The sequence below is a fragment of the Gobio gobio genome (assembly GCF_949357685.1).
Source record: "Gobio gobio genome assembly, chromosome: 2".
Classification (NCBI taxonomy): Eukaryota; Metazoa; Chordata; class Actinopteri; order Cypriniformes; family Gobionidae; genus Gobio; species Gobio gobio.
Window position 1 is genome coordinate 51,179,625 of NC_137098.1, and position 24,102 is coordinate 51,203,726.

A 24,102-nucleotide genomic window follows, 5' to 3' on the forward strand; every position below is an offset into this window, starting at 1 on the left:
ATATGTAGTGGCAGACACCTGTAGGGAACAAATACATTATGCTTACCATAATAAGATTTTTAAGAAGAAAAATTATAAAAGGTCAATAATTAGTAAACACTAGGGGAGAGTAACCTAGTGGCGAATGAGGTAGGCTTATGAAGTACCTACAGTCAAACTGCTAAATAGATTTGGCATTCACAATTTAAAGGGTAACAATTTTATTTTTACAGATCTTGGGGAGTTCTACTGCAAATGTTACCAAAATTAAACAAAAAAACTACCCAAAAAATGTTTTGGCTATTCAAATCTAAGCCTCACTGTTAAATGACATCAAATCCCTAGCAAGACAAGCTCCTGAGCATCAGTTTGATATCAAACATTCTTGGCAATAGGAATAAGATTTTAATTACCGTTTAATTTGTAGATGCAAGACCCGATGAATGTTGATAAAGAACACTCAATGATGTGCAGCACGTCATCTAAATTGTGCGTCCTCTTCTGGAAAATCTCCTATCCAAATGATGGTTCCTGAAGTCCCTCCAGGAGTTAATGGCAATGTCAAAATTATTTCTGTATTTTTTAAAGAAAATTGACCAAAAGCAGTAGCCTCAATTTAAAAGACTAACGTTGTATCAAACATCTGACCGTGCTCCAAATTCCCCAGTCAACACTCAGTTTCCAAAAAATACTGTAATGTCCTGTAATTTAAAACAGCAGCATACTGTTTAGGGCCTCAGTCCTGTTGCTCCAAGTTAAGCAGCCCACAATGCATTGCTAACTACAGTACTAAACTGTTTAACATGAAAACAGTATTTTAATGTTGCAAATTGGCTGTAAATTTACAGCAATTGCTTACAGTGTACCTCCGCTTCACCTTCTTCGTTGCTCTGGTTGGTTGTAGCACTGCACTATCCTATTGCGTGCAGAGGGAATTTGAAAGACAGCCGTTTATCCCGCCCCTCGGATTGAGCAATGCCAATGGTGAGTTCCCAGACCCAACATCTTGATGTGGGTCTGGCATGTCAGGCTACTGTTGTTCATCTCTTTGAACAAATGAAGATCATTTTGATTAAATCCAAGTGCTTTCTGTCTCTGTTGACAATCTACGCAACCAGTTTGATGCTTCAAAAAGTTCATAAAGAGATTGTAAAACTAATCCATATGAATTAAGCAGTTTAGTCCAATTTTTTTTGAAGAGACAATCACTTTATATGATAAACAGATTTAATTTAGTCTTAATTTTTATTCACAGTAAACAAACAGAACCTCATTGGTTTATGCAAAAGCTCAAACATGCTGTGTAACAGGAGAATGAACCTCATTGGTTCTCATGTGTCAAGCGAACACGCTTGAGCTTTTTTATATGTGAATAAAAGCCTAAATTCAGTCTTCATCATATAAAGCAATTGTATCTTCAAAAAAAGTGTGGACTAAACCACTCAATTCATATGGATTAGTTTTACGATCTCTACGTTCTTGGTAGTTGCGTAGACCGTCAATGGAGGGACAGAAATCTCTCAACAAAAGATCTTCATTTGTGTTTCGAAGATAAACGACAGTCTTAAGGGTTTGAATATTAATTTTTGGGTGAACTAACCCTTTAACAACTAATAAATAAGCTGATATTGATGCATAGTTGTCAGTAATGAAACAAATTAAATTGATGTAATAGTACTTTAATTAATTAAACTGAATATGTTTTAAATACACAACTAAGTTTATGTTTATTATCAATACATCAACTTCTGTAGATCAATCTTATGTTTTAACTTACTGAATTGTTTTCACAATTAACATGTTGATTCTAAAGAATTTGAATAAATATGATTACTTAAATTCAAAATATGCAAATACTTAAACTATGCCATGATTCATTTTACTGTAGTGTAGTTTCGAGGATGTGTAGATATTCATATGTTGAAAAACTGCTAAATCTACTGGTCACAATGTATATTTTACAACTATAGTGATGGAATTAACATCTGTCATGGCAATTATTTGCTTTGCGATCAATGAATAAATGTTCTATTAACTCTTATTAGATGTAACTATTCCCATTTGGGCAAAATTAAACTTTTGCTCGTTCAAAAAGCACGCTTACCCTTAAAGGGTAATGGAAGTCTATGCTACGTCTATGATGGAAGTCTTGACTATGGAAGTCAATAGCTACTGCAACTGTCTGGTTACCAACATTCTTCGAAATATCTTCTTTTGGGTTTAACAGAAGAAAGAAAACCATACAGGTGGAACAACTTGAGGGTGAGTAAATGACAGAATTGTATTTTTTGGTGAACTATCCCTTAGTTAAGCCTAGTCACAGACGAAAATGTTTTAACTGAAAGAAACTTGCACTGCTATATCATAAAATATGTCAGTGCCATTGTTTTGTCTCAAGATGCACACCAGTAATGTTTGTTCTAAGGCATGTTTATAAAAGCTACTTAAATGTCCTAATTAAAGGCCTAATCCTGGCTTAATCTAAACCCTGTCTGTGAAACTTTAATGAGGCCATAATAAGATATTTAAGCGCTAAATGTTCATATATCATTATGCTGAATTTGGTGCCCATTTTACGGTGAAAAACTCATAAGAAGCGCACCTTTTGAAGCAAGAGTCAAGAGATAGCTCTAAAAGGTCCTCTAATGGAAAGTTCTGAGTGCGTCCACAGGAGGGCAGATATGTACACCATCTGTATCCACAGCAGAGAAAGGAGCTTTCAGCTGTGCCACAAACTCAGGATGCATACCAATCACTTCGGACTTGTCATTCCAGCACATGGGGATGTATTAGGAAATGTTCTATTCACACATATGTGCCAATAGTTATCCGAACTCTCTGAAGGCCTGTGTCATTACAATTCCACGCTGCAACTTTTGATCACTTCAGCGAGATCGCTTCACCAACATCCCCTGACATAATGCGCTGGCCCTCATTCACCTGTCCATCACACAAACACTATGTTAATTCCCGCATCATGTACCCCTGTCCCACGTCCCCTTCATTCAATTCATTGTACCAATCCCCTCTCTTTCCTGCCCTTTTATACCCACAGTCTTCTTTTCCAACATTCTTCCTCCTATCACAGCCCTCCATTGGAGGCATAACAACCTCTCCCCTCCATCTCGCCCAGGGCTATACACCTTATGAGAAATGTTTTGATTATGTGTGCTCAGTGTAGGTGGCCCTCCGAAAAACTTTCACTGTCTGCATGGTAACTCCCTCCCCCCCATACCACTTCCCCCTCTCCCCCTGCTGGGCGCATGATTGTGGGCTCAGGGATTATGCGAGCAGGAGGCTCGTAAAGGGCCTGCCAGGGTCTTTCTGTGCAGTGACGGATGGCTAGGAGTCTGAAGCCCCCATTTACATAAGAAGGGAGAGAATAGAGGCCCCATTCACTCGGTCTGTCAGGGAGGACTCAGGGACAAACTGCACTCTCTCCAAGTTGCCCTCTTCCCCTCTCAGTCTCTCTTTTCTTCTTTATCTTTGCCATTCTCCCTTCTCCTCAAGCTTTTCCTCATCCGTCCTCCTTTCTTCGGGCCATTGTAATTTATTGTAAACTCAGTCTCTTCATTTTTGGGCCACTTAATTTTTTTTTACTCTATTGGGTTTCCAATTTCAAATCAAAATGTCATATTTGTCCCAAATGAATTACATGCATTTATTTGTTCATTGTTCACAGATTAAAACAACAACGACTCAAAAAAGGTATTAATAAACTAATACACTCTAACTTAAAAGGATATTTTGAATGCCAAATATAGTTTTTTAAAGCACCATCATTCTCAAAATGAAATGAGATTTCTAAATGGTAAAAAAATAAAATAAATAAATAAATAATAATAATAAATATATATAATATATATATATATATATATATATATATATATATATATATATAAATAATATAGGTTGTGTGTGTTAATTTTATGACTTTTATGATTTGCAATTAATCATTCAAATTTTGTTGGTGCAAATTTACGTAAATGATGCAAAAAAAATAGGCCAAATTCACTGTCCTTTTAAACATGCATAGTAAAGCTTCTCAGTGGTCAAGATATCATTAAAATACTCAATCATAAAAATCAAAAAAGCAATCATGAAAAAATATTTTGATCAGGATTCTCTTTTGTGTTTTGAAATGACTGTAAACTTTCTTAGATATTCTGATGATCAATAAACCACATTGTTCGTTTCTAAAATTTTAAGAAGTAATAATTTATATAATTTGTTTGTTATGAGATATATAATACACTGTAAAAAAAATTCCGGTCTCCAATTTTCTGTGACTGATCACATCTAAATTTTTCAGTTGGCCAATTGAATTTCTGTGAATTGATGCAATTTAACATTTTTTTATATGATCAGTCACTAGATTTTTTTTTTTTTTTTACAGTGATTTATTTAATAGAATTCTACTAAAGTTAGATTTTAGCACAGTATCCATAAATGCTCAGTTTTGGTGATGTAGCATAAGACTTACAGTAATTTAAAATAATTATTTATTGCAAAGCTAAAGATTGTCTGACCATTTGAATCAGCAATTCAATGGGGAAAAGTGTGCACACGCACTAAAAGAAAGAACAAATAAGGGAAAACAGTCTAGACGCAGTATTTATTTAGTTCAGTCAGAGAACTCATGTTGATTCTCTTTTACAGGTTCATTCAGGTAGCCGTGTTTGAGCAGCTTAGAGCCCATGCAGCTGAATGGGTGGTTATCTTTTGTGCGCGCTTTGGAAAAACAACTGTGTTGTAACTTGTTTTGGACATCCATATTCAAACCCATGAAAACACTAGTTTTAAAAAGCAATACAATAGTCAAAGAGAGGCATGTGGAGCACATGTGTATGCAAACATCAGGTCTTTGAGCTATCTCTGTGTGTTTGTAGGGGCTACACTTAACATTTCTAAAAAAAAAATCAAATCTCTGAGCTGTCTTGGTGCTGTCACAACCAAATCGGGCCAAAGAAAGGCACTCTCCATAAAGAGGTTTACTGTTTGTCCAAAAACGTTTTCTGGACATGGTTCTAAGAATGAAGCTCCACAATTTGTGGTTTGATTGGCATAAAGGCGTAACTGTCAGTCACGAACAGAAGCTGCTCACATGGTTCACAAAGCACCTGCAAACTCACAGGCACTCACACCTGTGTCTACAAAAAAGAGAAAGAAACAACATAAAGCTTTGCACCCACACCTTTTCTCAAGCAATTACAAACACTGAAAATCCCACACCTATAGAAGTTTCTGACATTCACATGCAATAAATTGTCATCAAAAGGGAGTACTGCCACATTGCTTAAAAAACAGCTACTTATATATTGTGTGTACTGTAAAAAAAATCCATTTCACACAAATGTACCCAGAAAATACAGCTCAAGATTTGACCAAACTGATCTTTTTCACAGACAATTTCTCAGCTCAGTCTTTTTCAAATGACCTCACGACGATAGGGCAACGAAATAACAATAGAAAAGACAGAAACTGTTAAGGTGCAAAGTGAAACTAATTAAGTCATTGAAAGTGATTCAAAGAAATCAGGTCCAAAATTACACAACATTTGTGTCTACTTTTTTAAAGGCTTGTTTATTTTTTTTAAAGGGAATTAAAAAGTGTATAAAAATATGTGCCGTGGTAATATCGACTAAAATATGTAATAAATAATAGTAATAGATCATTAGTGTTCTCTGATCAACAAAACGAGCCTCTGGTTTGCTCTCTGCGTGCTGCTTACCTCTTGCAACAAGTGATCTTCCACGTAAAATACCACACCCCTGTAATTGTTATGCAAACGAGCCAAGGGTTTCGTTGAGCGCTGATTGGACAGACGTGGAATACAATTATACAATTGGTTCAACGTGGACCGCATCTGCAAACTATTGCTGCTCAACAAGTGCCTTGTGGATAGAGTTCAACAGAGTTAGAGAGACAAACAGCAGTGATTGAGAAGCTTTTCGTTGCACTTTATTTTGTTTCAAACACTTGCTATAAATGTTTTGAACACTTGTTCTCTCATTGCTTTTTTGGCCAGACAATCCCGGCTGTAAAGAGACTTCACCTGCGTCGGATTTGTTTGACCTGATTAGGTTCGCTTGGACACTTTTAATTGGCTGCTTTACGCATTGAGCGATTGAAACTCAAAGTGTGTAGTGGCATGATGTATAGCATGATGGAGCATGAACTGAAGACCGCGGGTCAACCTCACCCCCACCAGAACAGCCCAGGCATGTCTCCTCCGGTCAGCGTGGTTGGAAATGTGCACCACGGATCAAAAACTTCTTGTCCACCCGGCGGGGACCCTATGGACAAAGTGAAGCGCCCCATGAATGCGTTTATGGTGTGGTCTCGGGGTCAGCGGAGGAAGATGGCACAGGAGAACCCCAAAATGCACAACTCTGAGATAAGCAAACGCCTCGGAGCGGAATGGAAACTTTTAACGGACGCGGAGAAGCGGCCGTTCATCGATGAGGCCAAACGGTTGCGGGCTGTACACATGAAGGAATACCCCGATTACAAATACAAACCTAGGCGTAAGACCAAAGCTCTCATGAAGAAGGAAAACCCCATGGGTAAATATCCCCTAGCACCCGGCAACCTATTGGCATCAGCCGTGGCACAGGGACAAGGTGGCAGCCCGAGAATGGACGGCTATGGCTGGGGTCACACCGGTGGTTACATGGGCATGCAGGGCGAGGCGCTCGGATACCCGCAGCAACTGCACCGCTACGACCTGTCGGCTCTCCAGTACCCGCCGGCACAGACGTACATGAACAGCGCCAGCTCTTACAGGTTCGTTTTATCAAGGGATTTAGTGTGGTACTTCCTACTATAGGGAAGCTTGACAAATTGGGGAACTAGAAAACTAGTTTGCGTGGCGCCCGCACAAAGTTAACCGATTCAGTTTTCATTGTGCTTAACCGAGAAGTTGTAGAATCAAACATTTGCGAACAATTCATATTGCCCTTTTTAAATTAGTTTAATCAAACCAAAAATATAAATTCTAGTATTTAAAAGTAATTTAGTTTATGTAGCCTTGTTAAGTTGGCATTTCATAAGCTTTCTGTGCTTAACTTGCCACTTTATTTGATCATAACCATGTTTATAACGCATTTGACTATTTTCTCATCATAACTGCACATTTATTCATAAGTTGCCTATATATTTTCTTATTGCCCCTATTTATTCAGCATTTTCCTATAGATTTCTCCGATTCACTACAACTAAGCTGTCTTAAACTGTATAGACCTTGTTTGCTTGTCAGCATTACTTGGAACAAATTAAGAGATGTTTAGTGGAAAGATACAGATTTTCAGGGTTTTTCATGTGTCTGATGCCCTGATCTTTTGTCGACTACATTTTAATGGCTTATTTTTGTCCTTTGTGTCCACAGCCAAATGTCGTATAGTGGCAGCCCTCAGCAGCCCAGTCCAGTGATGTCTATGGTTAAACCAGAACCCCTATCCCATTCACCTACTGGAGTACCAAACCACCACCACCACCACCACCGTGGCGCTTTCCAAGGGGACCTGAGGGACATGATTAGCATGTACATTCCAGGTGGGGATGCCAGCGATAGCTCAAACCAGAGGGCTTACCCTGGTGTCCAACAGCATTATATAAGTGGAACTGTTCCCCTCACTCATATCTGAAGTTTGGGGAATGCTCCCTGAACTCCTATTAGTTGGACCCTTTTTGGGACCGTAGTGCCACACATAGGACTGTATGGATTACTGAACACTTCTGATTGTTTACTACCTCCTTGCTTTGAATGATCTGAAGTTGTCTGTTGAAACTGTCTAGCAAACTTGGCTGTTTCAGTCTCCTGTTTTCTTCCCGTCTTTGCAGCCATCACGCTATGACCGGACCCCTTTAACTTCCTAACTCATGACGTTAAGGACAATTAAAGGGTTAGTTCACCCAAAAATGAATGAATGAATTAGTCACCCTCATGTTGTTCCAAACCCTAAGACTTTTTCATCTTTGGAACACAAGTGAAGATCTTTCTGATGGAATCTGAGAACTTTGTTCCTCCATTGACAGCCTACGCAACTACTGCTTTTAAGCCCCAGGAAGACACAAAGTTAGGGTTAGATCTTCATTTGTGTTCTGAAGATGAATGAAAGTCTTACGGGTTTATAACATGAGGGTGACAATTTAAATTTTTGGGTGAACTAACCCTTTAAGTCAGCTTTTTTACCACTTCTCAATTCCAGATTTTAACAAGGGCATCCTCTTTGTTCCTGAATGGATACTTTGTTTTTTTTTGTTTTTAACAGTATTCTTTTGTGCTCTGTGCAATGTTTAGAACATGCGTTGTTAATGCAGCAGTGGGCAATCATGATTTTTAAAAAAAAAAATCTAATTGGGGTAGACAACTGGTCAGCCAATAATGATCGCAATGACCACAATGGTGATAGACATAGCATGTGACCTTAAGGACTGTAAATTGGTTGTTTTGTGAACCCTGTTTCCCACTTGTATCCCCAAAATGGCTCAGCACATGGAATAACTGAGTGATCGGTCAAGTTGGCCATTAAGTGTCTTTAAATTTGGGTATTGATATAGTAAAGTGTTTTGGACAATCTCAGGGGTTTCTTCAAATAAATATCATGAAAATGGCAGTATAGATCAACTGTGACATTGCCTCATCTAATTATACATATTTCGTTCTGTTACCCAATTTATAAAGGAGAGGAGAGTCATTCTGTCACTATATGCTTTTGTTTTCCTACTTTAATAATAGCTGAGCATGCATATGTACCATACCAGTGTGCACATACGTTTGTGAAATAACTTTTTCTTTTGTTTGTAGTCTCTACAATGAAATTGCACTCTTGTAAATTGTCCATTTTTAGCCATATTTACAGATTGCTAAATGTCGAGTTTGTCTTGCCTAGCATTCCAGCATTTCCCTCTTATGGGTCAAACTCGAATGCACTGATCTTCGCTGTCAGTCGATGCACTTCGTTAGACTAGAAGGTTATCTACCTCTTCTGGTCTTTCTCATTCTACCACAGCATTAAGTCTGCTTCTGCCATTACAGTATGGTTGACCAGTGAGTTCAGTGGACATGACTGAAATTTTCTGTTGGGCACTGTTTTGTTTTTTGTTGTTTTTTTCCCCACATGACCTTGATCCTTTGTCAACAAAATGCAAAGTTATGTCAAGGTCTTGGTTTGTTTTGAGCTCAAAAAGTATGTGTAGGTGGCAGTCAAAAATATAACTTTGTCAGTCTGGCTCATTGCCGCCACAGCTTGGTCAGTTAGTTACTAATATTTTGGTTAAATGGTGATTTAAGCACAATGAAAAAAGTTTACATTGCCATTGAAGTGAGTTTGCAGCTTGCTATTTTTTTTTTAATGGTTTTAATTTAGTTGGTTGTAAATACCTTCTTGTACAGTGTATATTTCTTGGTTTTTGTGGCTCTTATAAGGGCCGTTTTTACAGAATAAAAAATTTAAATACATCTAGTCTCAAGTTTTCTTTGACTCCAAATGTTTTTGATTTTCCAAGTCACATGTAAATGGGATTTGGTGTACATTTATGGCTGTCTATAATCATCTTGGACCATTTGCATTACTGGGACAAACATCGTTACCAATCCTGTTGGTGGACAATACTATTTGCAGGCAGCCATAATCAATTTAAATTGAGTGAAAGTGTCTGAATACCAAGAATTAGAAGTATTTGTGATGTTAACATGGTGGCTTATAAGGGTCATTTACACGACAACGTTTTCAACTAAAAATGGAAAACTTTTATTTTTTTACTTTTTGGAAAAACGTTTTTGAGGCCTGAAAATTACACGGTTTTTGAAAACGATGCCAATATTGTCTCCGTGTTATCCACAAAAACATGAATTTGTGAAAACTAATGACGTCGTGCGCATTACATGTTCAGTCTAAGCACGTAGTTTTTCTTTACAAAGTGATATCGCAACTAATGACCTGGCATGCATAATACGGTGCTTTTAATTTGTGTGGTTTTTTTTGTGTGGAATACGCTGTCGTCTGGACGCAAAAAGCACAAGGGAAAAACGTTTATGTTTTTAGTAGACATTGTCGTGTAAAGATATTAGGTTACCTGCTCCATGTAAAAACTTTTTTTTTTTTGCCACTATTTATTTGCAATTTACAAAAATCTAAAATCCACGATTAGGCGTTATAGGCCTATCATGTGACTGCAAATGTTTACAAAAAAAAAAACATTTATCAAACTTTTATTTTGTGTTAAACATTGAAGCCATTTATTTAATTTTATTTAAAGCATTTATTTTGTATTAAACATTATCTTAACTTTTTTATTAGAAAAAATTTGCACCTTTTTAAATTGTATCCGTTTTAATATGTGTCACAAAGTTAGAGACTAAAAAATATAATGAATGGAACGATTTAAGGGCGAAATCATCTACTTTGCCCCCAAATTCACTGTCCACCTCAGCATAACCCTCTCTCTCCAGATTGAAAACTGGTTGTGGTCTCGGTCGTAATTGGCCGTTTCGGAGGCACATTGTCCGTTGCTTTTGAGCTCGCAGGTGTACGTAGTAAGCCACTGAATCCGGAGAGGCTCCCTTGGACCACTTTGTTCCCTTTTCTCGCTTCCCGCTGTGCGGAAAATTAGCGTTGCCGTCGTTTCTCCCCGTTTTCTTCTCGGGTTTAACCCCCTCACCTCCTAATGTCATTCTCATGAAAATGTAAAAGCTCGCCGCGGCTAATCGGAGGGCGAAGGGAGGGGGTTGGGAAGAGCGCCTACTTTCATTAACCTTCATAACAGTTCAGGCGTGTTCCCAAGTTAGAATCAAGTAAACCATTATCCATTACCAATTTTTAAAAGTGTTTAAAGGGAGAAAATCAAGTCCACTTTGGTTGCAAAAGAGCTGCGCTTATCGTCAGACGACTTCTGGCAATGCTGGGGGTTAAGAGGGCGAATGTGGGTGTCGAGAAGGGTGGGGGTGTTGGATTTTCTGGTGAGAAACATATAATCACTTAGCAACGACCAGTGAGGCTTTAACAAATTGTCACCATGGTACATTTTGGGTTGCCAGTTTGAAGATTAAGGCCAAAATTTGATGTCAAGGAATTGACTGAATAATCACGATATCTTTGGTAGCCTGTTTTTTTATTTTATTTTTATTTTTATTCATTCGTTAAACCGCATTTTTTTAAATAGCCTATATGTTGACAGCCTGTTTCTAGTTCGTCATAAACCCGGAAACGAGATTAATGGTTGCTCTGGAAACTGGGGGGTGCGTATTATTTACATGCATTCCGAGGGAGCCGCTCCCCTCCTGCACGCACATATGCACAGGCTTCACTGCCTAACAGGTGAAATAAAAACAGAGAATGTGAGTCGATTTTTGGCTATGAATTTACAAAGTGACTATTCAAATATAGATATCCAATTGTATTTAATTTCCACTAAGGATGTGTAAACAAGGAAATACAATGTAGGCCTATATAGCTTAATTCAGAGCAGCGACAGAATGTGAGCATGTGAGGGAAAGACATTTTCAATTGCATCCGCTGTAAAAAGATGATAAAGCTCCTAGATCACTTATAATTTTCCACAGCTCATGTTGTCAGTTTTTTGTTTGTTTTTTTGGAAATATATTTTTGTAGTATTTCGTCAGCAGAAAAAAAAAAAAAGTACAATAGGATACACTATAATGTCAAAAGTATTGGGACACCTCTCCAAATCATTGAATTCAGGTGTTCCAATCCATGACCACAGATATATAAAATCAAGCACCAGAGCTCAGTTCAAGCATAGTACCGTGATAAGTTGCCACCTGTGCAATAGGTCCATTCGTGAAATTTCCTCACTACTAAATATTCCACGGTCAACTGTTAGTGGTATTATAAAAAAAGTGGAAGCAATTACAGCGACTCAGCCTCAGGAATAAAATCACAGAGCGGGGTCTGCACATGCTGAGGTACACAGTGCACAGAAGTCGCCAACTACTATGCGCAGAAATCGTCAATAACTACTGACCTCCAAACATGAATAAGTGCAATGCAAAGCGTTGGATGCAGTGGCGTAAAGCAAACCGCCACTGGATTCAAGAGCAGTGGAGACGTGTTCTCTGGAGTAACGAATCGCGCTTCTCTGTCTGGCAATCCGATGGACGCGTCTGGGTTTGGTGGTTGCCAGGAGAACGGTACTTGCCTGACTGCATTGTGCCAAGTGTAAAGTTTGCTGGAGTGGGGATTATGGCGTGGGGTTGTTTTTCAGGGGTTGGGCTTGGACCCTTAATTCCAGTGAAAGGAACTCCTAATGCTTCAGCATTCCAAGACATTTTGGACAATTTCATGCTCCCAACTTTGGGAACAGTTTAGGGATGGCCCCCTTCCTGCTCCAACATGACTGCGCACCAGTGCACAAAGCAAGGTCCATAAAATGAGAGAGTTTGGTGTGGAGGAACTTGACTGGCCTGCACAGAGTCCTGACCTCAACCTGATAGAACACCTTTGGGATGAATTAGAGCGGAGACTGTGAGCCAGGCCTTCTCGTCCAACATCAGTGCCTGACCTCACAAAAGCGCTTCTAGAAGAATGGTCAAAAATTCCCATAAACACACTCCTAAACCTTGTGGAAAGCCTTCCCAGAAGAGTTGAAGCTGTTATAGCTGCAAAGCGTTGGCCAACTCCATATTAAACCCTACAGATTAAGAATTGGATGTCATTAAAGTTCATGTGTGTGTAAAGGCAGTCGTTTGGCAATATAGTGTATGTGTCTATGCCCCACAGCCTCGCTTTCATTCCGCTAAAAAGCAAAGATGGCGCTGCTGTGAACGAGGCCTATAGGCCACATACTGCACATTTATGAAAATTCAAATGAGCATTTATGCGGTCCACACCAACATGTTACATGTTTGTCCCATACAAGTGTCAAATGTTTAATGTAAAGAAATATTTTGTTCCAAAAAGAAAATTATTTCATTTGTTAACCCTTAATGTGTCTGAATTTATGTTGTTCAGCATGTTTTATGCTCATTAAAATGTTGTTCTCTCTTAAGCAGAATTTCCTCGGTATTATACTTCCTTTCATTTTTGTTGTACAGAAAAAGTTGGGTCAGTAAATAATGGCTTATTTTTCCTTTTTGAGTGCACTATTTCTTTACGCAGACATGTATTTAATTTTCAATCTGTTCACAGGCCTACATCAAAACATGTTTCATCTCTTGCTTGTGCGATGGCTTGTCAGTCATACCTCAGACGTTGTGTGTGCACAGGTGAGTGAGTGGGCGTAAATTTTTCTTCCCTTTTTTTTTTAACAGCCGCTACGGTTGGTTGAAATGCCACCAGGGCTGCATACACGCATGTATGTGAGTCAGCCTAGACGAGCGTTGCCTGTCACGCAATAACAGGGGGGTGGACAGACTCATCCGATAACAGTCAATGTTGTGTCTGCCACTTGCCAAATGTAATTTTATAGGATAATAATATGAAACCTGTTTAAATAGAAACATATGTTTGTGTATTATTTACAAGAGCTCGTGTTTTTGTGCACAGAAACATGATATATGCCTTATAAAAACTAAAAACAAGGTATAGCGACAAATCTGCACACCATGGGCGGGATATTTCTGCCCAATCTATCAACATCTTATCTTGCGCTATCTTGTTTTTTTAAAAATCAAGATTTGGATGCTATTCTAAGTGGCAGGTGTGTACCTCATAACTTTTTCTATTTTATTTATTCAAAGCAAAATAACATGAAGCCCATGGATTCCTGCTTGTCAACAAAACATATCTACATCAAAAGACTGGCATGAGGCCAAAGCAGTAGTTGCTGTTCTCACCTCATAATTTGCAATGCGTTATAATGAATTGTTTTGAATGACAACCACAATTTCCAACCCAATTTTTTTTTGTCATTATGAATTTTAAAAAGCTGGAGAGGAAGTTGAATATGGCACATTTAGTGTATTGACTTAGTACTTCAATGTAGTCATTTCTATTATTATTATTATTATTAATTATTTTTTTTAAAGGGGCCAGTTTAAAGAAAATCCATTGATAAAATGGAAAATATTGTATAATAGAGACCCCAGAAGTCAAAGCCCACCTTTCTGAGCAGCTGTGGCACGCTTTGACAGAGCACGTGTACATTTCTGTCAGGTTAATGTGGTTAATAGAGGAAGCATTTGCACAGCAATGAAAGAGTGATTGACAGCTAACACTAATGAGCGCACCACACCCTGGGCAAGACTGGTCTTGCAGCAAATTGAAGGAAAGCAAGGTGGGGTGAAACAGAGGCAGAGTGAAACAAGATACTCAGGATTGCTATTTCCAAAAAAAGATAATGCCATCACCTGTGATTTTACACATGTAATGTTAACAGCAGTACCTGTGATGTTACTACACTTGCCTACATTTTGACAAGAAGCTGAGAGCTAAATATCTTGAGAGAGTCTCTGACAAACCGGTCTGACACATAAAATCTGCCGTTATAGGCTGGATAAGATATTTGTCCCTACATAGGTGAGGAGGTGGTGGTACGTAACGCTGATTAGATTCAGATATGGGAAACAGTCTCCTCCTCAAGTGAGGTGAGATAAGAACGTGGGCCGTACTTTAAGACCTTCCCAACAGACCTGAGAAAAAAACATTAGATTGTGTTATCCAACATTATGGATTATATTAATACATTCATTCAACTGTCAAGAAAAAAACCCTGAGCACTCTCAAAGAGTCAAAATAACCCATTGGTAACCAGTTGGATATCAGTTATATAGTGCTCAAAACTATATATTTTTAATGTGTTTGAAAGAAGTCTCTTCGAAGTGCTCACCAAGGCTGCATTTATTTGTTTAAATTACAGTAATATTGTGAAATATTATAACAATTATTCCTGTGATGGCAAAGAATTTTCAGGAATTATTACTCCAGTCTTCAGTCACACAATCCTTTAGAAATCATTCTAATATGCTAATTTGGTGCACAAGAAACATGCTTCTTATTTTTATGGATACTGAATTTTTTTTTTTTTTACATTATGACATTACTGCTATCCTTGCTGAATAAAAAAAATAATATCTTTAACTGTAATGATCAAAAACAAAATGTATTCTCTAATAAATTGATTTAAATTTAAATTAGGGTCTGTGATGAGCATTCACATTAGGTGTGTTTGACAATAACTGCTTAACCTTGCTGATCGGCAAGAATAGCCGGTTGCAGTTGGAGGTGGAGTTTAGAGCCATCAGGTCGGATACTTTCTGCTTTTTTTGTAGTTTACGGGAACAACACTACCTACATGAAAGCGAACAGAATGCTGTTGTTGAGTTGGCAGTAAATTTAAGTAGAATGTGCAGTCTAAATTGTAAGCAGTTAATTAACCATGAGCAAGTGAGCACAACCAAAGAAAACATGCTGACTATGAAGATGCCTTTAAAGGGCCTTACAGAGGAACCTATTATGCTTCAGTTTATGCTTACATATATGAAATCTCTGTATAAACAAACAAACAAACAAACTCTAATCAATCTAGTCAATGATATTCCCTGTTTCAAGTCTGTGGTTTAATTTTAGCAACAGAAAAAAAACCCTCCATTGACTGACTTTCTGGCACTTGTGAAATATCTCGTGATATTGGATTTGGAGATATTTAATTCCTAGAGGATAAGCGTTTTGGAGGTTGGATGGAATCTTTGCTTCATTTAAAATAATTTATAACCTCCTGTTAATACTGTTGAATTGTTTTTCTCTTAAACATTGCACATCCATTTTTAGTGTCAGTTTTTATCCTGGTAAAATAAATGTACAACCTTTTTGCATGGGACCAGAATAATTATGAGTTAAATTATTGAGACGTAATCAAAGGTGTAATTTGAAATTCAATGTATGGTTGAAAATAAGTTGTCAGTATTTGGACTGCATTAGATGCAGGCTAATATTTGTTCTGATTTGTAAATGCAAAATTTCAGAAATCTTGTCTGTGCATGAATAAGGTGGTGTTAAATAGAACTCAATAATTTGAGATTATATCAAAGAAAAAAATTTGCTGTTGCTGCTTTAACAGCTTTTGATATTTAGATATACACTCTCATTAGATGGCTGAAGCTTTGCTGTCTGAGCGCATGGAAACTATTGTTCAACCACACTGTAAAAATGATAATTCGAAGTTGTAATATAACAAAGATTATTTGAAATACTTCAGTCTTTCTACCTCAACAGTTCAGATTTTATTCATGTAATGTGTTTGTCTTCTTTTTTTTTGTAAATATTTGTAAACATTGACTATTAGTTTCTGATAGAAAATACTCTCAAAGTAAATTCTACATCCGTTTTTTTTTTCCAGTTGTGCTCGAACTCTGCTTCTGCTTTTTAAAAAGTACAAGTAAATCATCCGTAGAAATCACATCCAACTGGACAGGCTTCATTTGCCAACGTTAAACCAAGAAATCCAACTCAATGTAGTCTATTTAAACATTCATTTTATTAGGATTTCAGACTTCTGGAAGTGGACTTAATAAAGTAGCCACTGAATGCAGAACCAGTACACTTTTCTGTGCTATATACTGTGCTTCTCATTCATTCAATGAAGACTAAAGGACTGACGCAAGTCATTAATAACAGTTAGTGGGGTAAAGGGTACCTACCAGTGGAGAAAACTAACAGCGATTGTATTTATACCAACTCTTTGCCTCTCTCTGGTGGTACAAATATGTATCACAGTCCATCAGATGCAAAAACACAACTTCACTTAAAAATAAACAGTTTTATTCTTATTTTTTCTTCTACCACTGCTTTGTACTTTTTTGAAGCCTTTCAAACTAAAAGACATGCTTTGTGATCAGTGAGCAATAAACACTACAAATTATCTGATGGAAATGTTTTACTCAATGGTCAAAAGTACATTGCAACTTTAGATATGGAAAAACCGTAATCCCAGCCGTTTGTAAAATGTCACTCCTGCAATAAACCAACAATAGATGTTCACAAGCAAAAAAGGACAATTAATTCACATGTGGGTCATGTGTAATGTGTGCAAATATACAATGTCGGTCATTCAAATAAAAATTGTCTTGCAAACTTGCTTTTGATGGGTGAACACTACCATCATGAACAAACAAAAAAGTGCTTTGTAGTAAATGTTTCTTATTTTACCCAGTCCCCTTCAGTCATGATGACACTCGACAGTACAAATACATCAACTATTGCAAGAAATACAACAGTAATTGATTTAATAATCTCCATGTATTACCTAAAGAAAACCATTTATTTTGTCAAAAATTAAATAAAAAAATGTGGGGTGTAAAGCAACATGAGCATTTCTAGTTTCTGGAAGACTTTGTGAAATAGTGTCAATATATGTTTGGATTTGTCTTCACATAAAAATAAAAATCAACGATCCCCTATGGGGATAAAACTTTCCATACAAGGTTCTAATAGGGCTGCCTTTAGCATATAATGACATATTTTCTTTTTTTTCTTTTTTTTAAAGTATGGATTTTATTTATTTATTTGGTACAATTTGGTCACTTTTACAATTCTGGAATTCATTTCTTGGTAGACATTTTCACAGATATGTTGAATTCAAAATGGCTACATGGGTTTCAGTGAATCTGCAGTGAGCCAGGTTAATGTGACTAACAAGACTAAGAGTATGGCAGTAATAATACATGAGAATTTAGTACATGTTTGTACATTTATGATTGAATGCAAGAAAACTATGGACACTACTACCTTCCCTGAGCTAAGAAAATGGTCCAGAAATCGCCTAATTAAATAACGCACTAACATAAAAAGGAAGTTCTACAATTATAGAAGGACCCCTCACCATACTGGCTTTTTTTGTCCAATTCAGGGACCTGGAATACATGAATGTGTGCATTTATACAGTATTCATACCTGCCTTTCCAGTAAGCGCTGATATGGTAACAATAAATGCACTTAACAACTGATCATGGGACAGAGTTCAAATTTACAAGAACCGTCATTTTGATTAGGATACCTCTGATCCCCAATCGGCTGTCCAGTGCACTTAGTTGACTTGTCACTGAATTTGCCTTTGGTTCGAATCTACTCGGTCTTCTTCCTGAGGGCAGGGCTGCTGTTCCAGTAGTAGAGAACCTGAGCTGTGATCACACCATTACAGCAAGAAGAGATGATGTAGGTGACAGCCATGAGGGAATCTCCTGTTTCCTGTACAGAGACAAAGAACACGTTAAACTCATCACTTATCAATGAACCCATTTCACACAATGAGGATCATAAATAAGGTACACTATCATTCAAAAGTTTCTGGTCAGTGACATTTTTTGTTTTGAAAAACATACTTTCTGAAATTGATCAAAATCTATTTTTACATCATTCAAAAAACAAAAGCTGTAGTTTTAAACTTCCAACTCAAATAATACTTTAAAAAAGAATCATGGTTTCCACAAAAATATTAAGCAGGTTTCCATATTTATAAATATTGCATGATTGCTCATTACAGTGGTTTTACCTGCATTGTAGTGAATATGCGTGCTAGAGATCCAGCAAACAGCAGAAACACTGAAATAGCTGACAGCTGCCCAGTGTGGCCATTTGTGTAGTTGGTACCAGCCTGAATTAACTGAAGACACAGAACAACAGATAAATACATTTCTGCTGGATCAGCTGTTAAACAGAGTTGCTTCTTTTGGTCTAGCTTACCCGTCCAAAGATGATGGCTGGCATATTAGAGGCTTGCATGGTAGTGACAACAGACATGGGGGTTATGGGAGAGAGGAGGACTGCCAACAGTCCAAAGTAGACGACCATAAACCCCAAACCTGCAAGTAATCACAGCAATCAAATCGAATCGAAATCAAAAGGCACAGCATAAATAATGACTTAAAAATAAAATTGCAGCACGGAATTTATTTATTTATTGAAATGGAAAGACATGTGGAATTGTCTTACCTTTGATGGCGTTTCCTCCATAGTGCTGTATGAGGAAACCAATGGTCACAGTTTGAAACATGAGAAAAAGGGCCTCACCCCAGGAACTGTCAACAATATTCACAGGCAAATGTTTTATGTATTCGTTTCTAGTAGACAGTTACTTTGTGGTTTGACATTTATAAACGCATGGTGTGTGTTTGGACACATGTTTACCAAAAATGTAAATAAATATGAAATTAGACTTAATTATGACAAAGCATCACTATTGATGTACCTGAAAGGGAAGCTGTTGGCAATGCTGTAGGCCATGGTGCCTGTGATAGCAAACAGCTCTAGTAGTACAGAGTTAAAGCTTAGTCCCTCAGCACTTTTAGCACCAATCAGCTTTAGAATCTGAGGTAGCTTTACTATGAAGAAACATGCAAAAAAACATCAGTGTAAGAGGAAATTGTCTGGGTTTTTATGTGTTATAAAGAAGGAGATGTGTCCTTCCTTACCCAATACAGAACCAAGGATGATCCCAATGCCTAGGCCTTTGCTGATTACAATCTTCAGACAATCCACTGTAGAGAATCACATAACTTCAATGGTCAGACTTCAATATGATTTGCATGTAAAAGTTGAACCACATTTTTAATACAAGCTAAACAGCTAACACATTTACCGGTAATACAGATATATATACATATATATTGCAAATCTTAATGCAGTTGATATTTAACGTATTAAAAACCGAAATATATCACACTCAAAACCAAAGTTGTGACAGCATTTTACGGAAACCTCCGATTACTACCGAAGTCACTAGATCCACTAAGAAACTGACATGTATAGTTCCGCCTCTTACAACAAAAGCGAGGTGGTGAAGCTGACGAGGTTTAATACAAAATGAATAATACACATTTACAGCTCAGAGAACCGCAAGATCGCGGCAAAACACACTTTTGTATGATAACTGATTACAGAATAATGATTTTAAGTATGTCTGCCTTAAAGTTATGATCAATGACAAAATAATGCAGTTAATACCAAAGTTGGCAGATGTTCTGATATTTTACAGAAGAGAAATCCTCTTTGTCATTGAATCGCTTTAAGTATACCAGGAAATAATCTTTGAAATATCTTCCATTTATCTATAAAGACGCAACTAAACTAATCGAACATGAACATACCGTGCAGAAGATTGAACTGTAAAAAGAACTCGTCAAAACATCTTTCTGGCATTAAATAATTAACCAGAACATCTTTAAAAGGATCCATGAATGATATTTCTGCAACTGCTTCTGTGGCCGCCATGATGCAATACGTCAAATCAGGTCACGTGATGTAGTGCATTACTTCTTCTTCTTCTTCTTCTTCTTTTGAGTTTAATGGCGTTTGGCAAACCAGCTTTTGGTGCATTTCCGCCACCTACTGGGATGGAGTGTGAATACCTAGGATGATGGAAAGGAAAACTACTATCTATATATTTAATAATAAAAAAATAACATAAATAAATAAATAATAATAATAAAAAATAAAAATTAAAAACACCTGTATAAATCCCTTATATTCTGTATAACAAACGTGTATCTCTCAAAAACGTAAATAATATAGGGTACACTTTTGATTGTACCTGTGCACTCTGAAATAAATCTTTTATTGCTAATTGAACATTCAGCTTTTTTAGTTCTTCCACAAGTTGGGCCCGTTCATTATTATATCCTTCACAGTGAACAAGCACATGCTCCACTGTTTCTGCCACCCCACAATACCCATCTGTCTCACTTTTGCCTATCGTGTAAATAATCATTTAATCTGGTATGCCCAATGCGTAGTCTCGAAATAATTGTATCTTCTCTTCTGGATCCATATTTTCTCCTTTCACTCCCCACTTTATCCTGAATACTATACAGATGTCTTCCTTTTAACTCCTTATTCCAGTTGTCTTGCCATATATTTATAACAGCGTTCCTTATAATGCACTTAGCTTCAGCTTTGCTTAATAGAATCTTTATGTCAATTTCATCCTTTTTTAATCCAGTCTTTGCCAGCTTTTAGTAGTGCGTTACTGTAATACTTCCCCTTTACTTATTGAAACATTTCGAGTAGATTATTTTCCTGCGAACTTATTAGCAATTGAATAGAAAGGTCACACAAAATATCACGTAATTTAATTATTATTTTTTTTATTCATTGTTATTATTTGTGTTCATAAAATTGAACTTGTCCTTCTACCAGCAAAAGGTGGCGCGATTGTTCCATAACGCCAATATCAAAAGAGCCCTTGCTGTTTTGTCCTCAGTGACTTTCCGTAGGAGATTTCCGTAGCGATATTGAAAATGACATTTCAGCTGTAATATTTTTTTGTTGTTGTCTCTTTTGAATTAAAAGCATCCCGATTACTCAAGCTCAAATGGAGACGCATCGCTCAATAAGAAAAAGTGAATCTGGCATCAACTCCAACATTTCAGGCCATCCGTATTGCGTCTCAGTATTGAAAGAAGGCTACTGCACAGCTGAACCAGACGGCTCGTTTAGAGCTGACGGTACAATTTCTTTAATTACCGGACCACAAACTATTCTAGTAGACACCGGGGGTCCTTGGGACCGAGACTTTCTAGTCGAAAAACTTAAGGAGAAGGGTATGACGCCAGATAGTGTTGCTATAGTAGTCGGAACCCACGGCCATTCTGACCACGTGGGAAACTTGGGGTTGTTTCCAGATGCCAAAATAATTGTGGGATGTGACATAAGCGTGAGGGATCGATATCTGCCAAACCAGCTGGCTGAGGGACAACCATACCCTATTGATGATTTTGTACGTTATTCATATGTCATATAGGGCTAAACCTAGACTGGCCAAGGGTAGTAACTTCTAATATATTAGTATACACTAATTTAGTTATCCACTTTATCCACAAGGTATCCGTCATTCCAACACCTGGCCACATGGGCAGAGATGTCAGTGTCCTGGTAAAGGGAACATCAGAGGGTACAGTCCTTGTTGCTGGAGACTTGTTTGAACGTTGCCATGATGAAGAAACCTGGAAGGACCTGAGCGAGAACCCTCAGATACAAGAGACCAACCGACAGAAGGTGTTACAGATAGCAGATGTAATAATTCCTGGACACGGGCCATTATTTAGAGTGCACAGGTAATCATGACACTGGCGTAATCCTGGACCTGACGTTGACACACATTTATATCACCAATGTGGCACAATGATTTTAAAATGGCACCTTGGTGTTGACTCAACCCATTCTGTTCACATATTTCTCAAATGTATTTCAGATTTGGCTTCTGGCTGTTAATTTTTAGTTTAAAAAAAAGGTATTTTCGCACGCTTAACTGGTGTACTGTGGTTTATTAACTATGGTGTATAAATTACCGTGAGTGAGTTGCAGTACTCTACTGTGGGTGTGAAATGTAATCACTTCATTTATGAATGTTAACTGTGGGTTTATACCCTCATCTTAGTTTTTTTTTATTTACTGCCACTGACCCTTTTTGAAGTTATTTTTAGGCTTTATCTTATTTGTAAGCCATGTGACAATAAGATCTAACTGACGTCAGATGTTGTGTAGTAAATGAGGTCAACGTTTTCATCTAAGAATGAATGTACGTTCACAGATGGACATTTTATGCGTGCCATCTTAATTCTTTATATGGGTAATACAAAATTAAGCCTGTTCTGTTATGAACTTTTGTATTTTTAAAGGGATAGTTCACCCAAAAATGAAAATTTATTTTGAAGAATGTTTGTAACCAAACGTTTGTGGGGCACCATAGTATTTCCCCCCCCCCCCCCCCATACGATGGAAGTCAGTGTTGGTTACAAACATCCTTAAAAATATTAATCTAAACAAAGAAATTCATACAGGTTTGGAACAGCTTGAGGATGAGTAAATGATGACAGAATCCTCATTTTTGGGTGAACTATTCCTTTAAGTACAATCATAGTAGGCAATTAAATAAAATACCATTTACATGTCTTTTTATTTGACCAAATGTTAATTCATTGCATTATACTGCTGTTTATATGCTTTATGATTATTCTGTGTCCGTATAAATGTGAATTGTAGCATCTTACTATGTTTGCATGTGTTTTTCTTCTCATCCTAATAATTTTTAGGACCTGAAAACATCTGCTTCAGAAATTATTTCCTATTTAAGTAGTGTATTAGCACATTTACTCAACTCGAGTACTGTCTAAAGGGATAGTTCACCCAAAAAAGAAAATTCTGTCATCCTTTACTCACCCTCAAGTTGTTCCAAACCTGTATGAGTTTCTTTGCTCTGCTGAACACAAAAGAAGATATTTTGAAGAATGTTTTTAACCAAGCAGATAGAGCAATCATTGACCACCATAGTAGGGGAAAAAATACTATGGTAGTCAATGGTTGCTCTATCTGATTTGGGTGAACTATCCCTTTAAGATCAGATAAAGTTTTAAGATCAAAAGTTTGTCACAGTGGTTAACCAAAGAATGCGTTCAGTAAAGTCACAGCACACTTTTTATTGCCATGTAAGCTTGTGGTGATGAGGTACTGCTGGTTGTTGTGGCGAACACGCCACATCACATCATTTCTTTAAATGGAGTATTTGTTGATCTTAAAAAAATAAATAAATTAGCAGTTATAATAATACAAAATGTTCTAATAATAGAAATGTTCACGTATCTGTACCTTGATCCATTTCATGACGTATGCTGTCATTACATACAACAACTGTTTAGATTCCTGATTAGAGGGCATGTGGGATACATAAGTGCCCTGAAAGGTTCAGAGTTCAGTAAAGAGCCACACACAAACAAACACACACACACACACACACACACACACACACACACACACACCGGCCCACACCTCCAACAGCAGATAACATTCATTGATCAAATGATCCAAGATAGATGCCAGGATATTATAAATGTCATATGATAATAGATATTGTTGCAAGCGCTGCACCTATTATATTACTTGGTAAAACTTTGCAATAAGATCTCATTTGTTAACATTAGTTAATTTAACTAACATGATGAACAATGTTACAGTATTTATTAATCTTTGTTAATGTTCGTTAAAAAAAAATCCAGTTGTTCATGTTAGTTCACACACAGTGTATTAATTGCTGTACTATTAACAAATACAACGGTCCCACTTTATAATAGGTGTCTTTTCCCCGGTTTCACAGACTAAAATGCGTATGCGGCAAGTGCTCGTCATTTCTGTCTTCTTTTTAACGTAGCCTACCCTCTTGTGCAACATAAAA

At 37.2% G+C, this 24,102-nt stretch overlaps 3 protein-coding genes across 3 annotated transcripts; 2 read left to right on the plus strand and 1 right to left on the minus strand.

Annotated features, from left to right (window-relative positions):
• The first annotated feature begins 5,882 nt into the window (after nucleotides 1-5,882).
• sox19b (SRY-box transcription factor 19b) lies at nucleotides 5,883-9,423 on the plus strand. The gene is made up of 2 exons (XM_079841546.1): nucleotides 5,883-6,765; nucleotides 7,367-9,423. The coding sequence occupies exons 1-2, from the start codon at nucleotides 6,131-6,133 to the stop codon at nucleotides 7,623-7,625; spliced, it is 894 nt and encodes a 297-aa protein (XP_079697672.1). The 5' UTR covers nucleotides 5,883-6,130; the 3' UTR covers nucleotides 7,626-9,423.
• Nucleotides 9,424-16,402: 6,979 nt separating this feature from the next.
• Nucleotides 16,403-20,195, minus strand: mpdu1b (mannose-P-dolichol utilization defect 1b). Its single transcript, XM_079844869.1, has 7 exons — nucleotides 20,024-20,195; nucleotides 19,349-19,414; nucleotides 19,126-19,258; nucleotides 18,870-18,955; nucleotides 18,621-18,739; nucleotides 18,430-18,540; nucleotides 16,403-18,125 (listed from the first exon to the last, which is right to left on the minus strand). Exons 1-7 carry the CDS (start codon nucleotides 20,145-20,147, stop codon nucleotides 18,003-18,005), a joined length of 762 nt encoding a protein of 253 aa, XP_079700995.1. The 5' UTR covers nucleotides 20,148-20,195; the 3' UTR covers nucleotides 16,403-18,002.
• Nucleotides 20,196-21,156: 961 nt separating this feature from the next.
• On the plus strand, nucleotides 21,157-22,916 carry mblac1 (metallo-beta-lactamase domain containing 1). Its single transcript, XM_079839311.1, has 2 exons — nucleotides 21,157-21,651; nucleotides 21,756-22,916. The coding sequence occupies exons 1-2, from the start codon at nucleotides 21,247-21,249 to the stop codon at nucleotides 21,990-21,992; spliced, it is 642 nt and encodes a 213-aa protein (XP_079695437.1). The 5' UTR covers nucleotides 21,157-21,246; the 3' UTR covers nucleotides 21,993-22,916.
• Nucleotides 22,917-24,102: the final 1,186 nt, after the last annotated feature.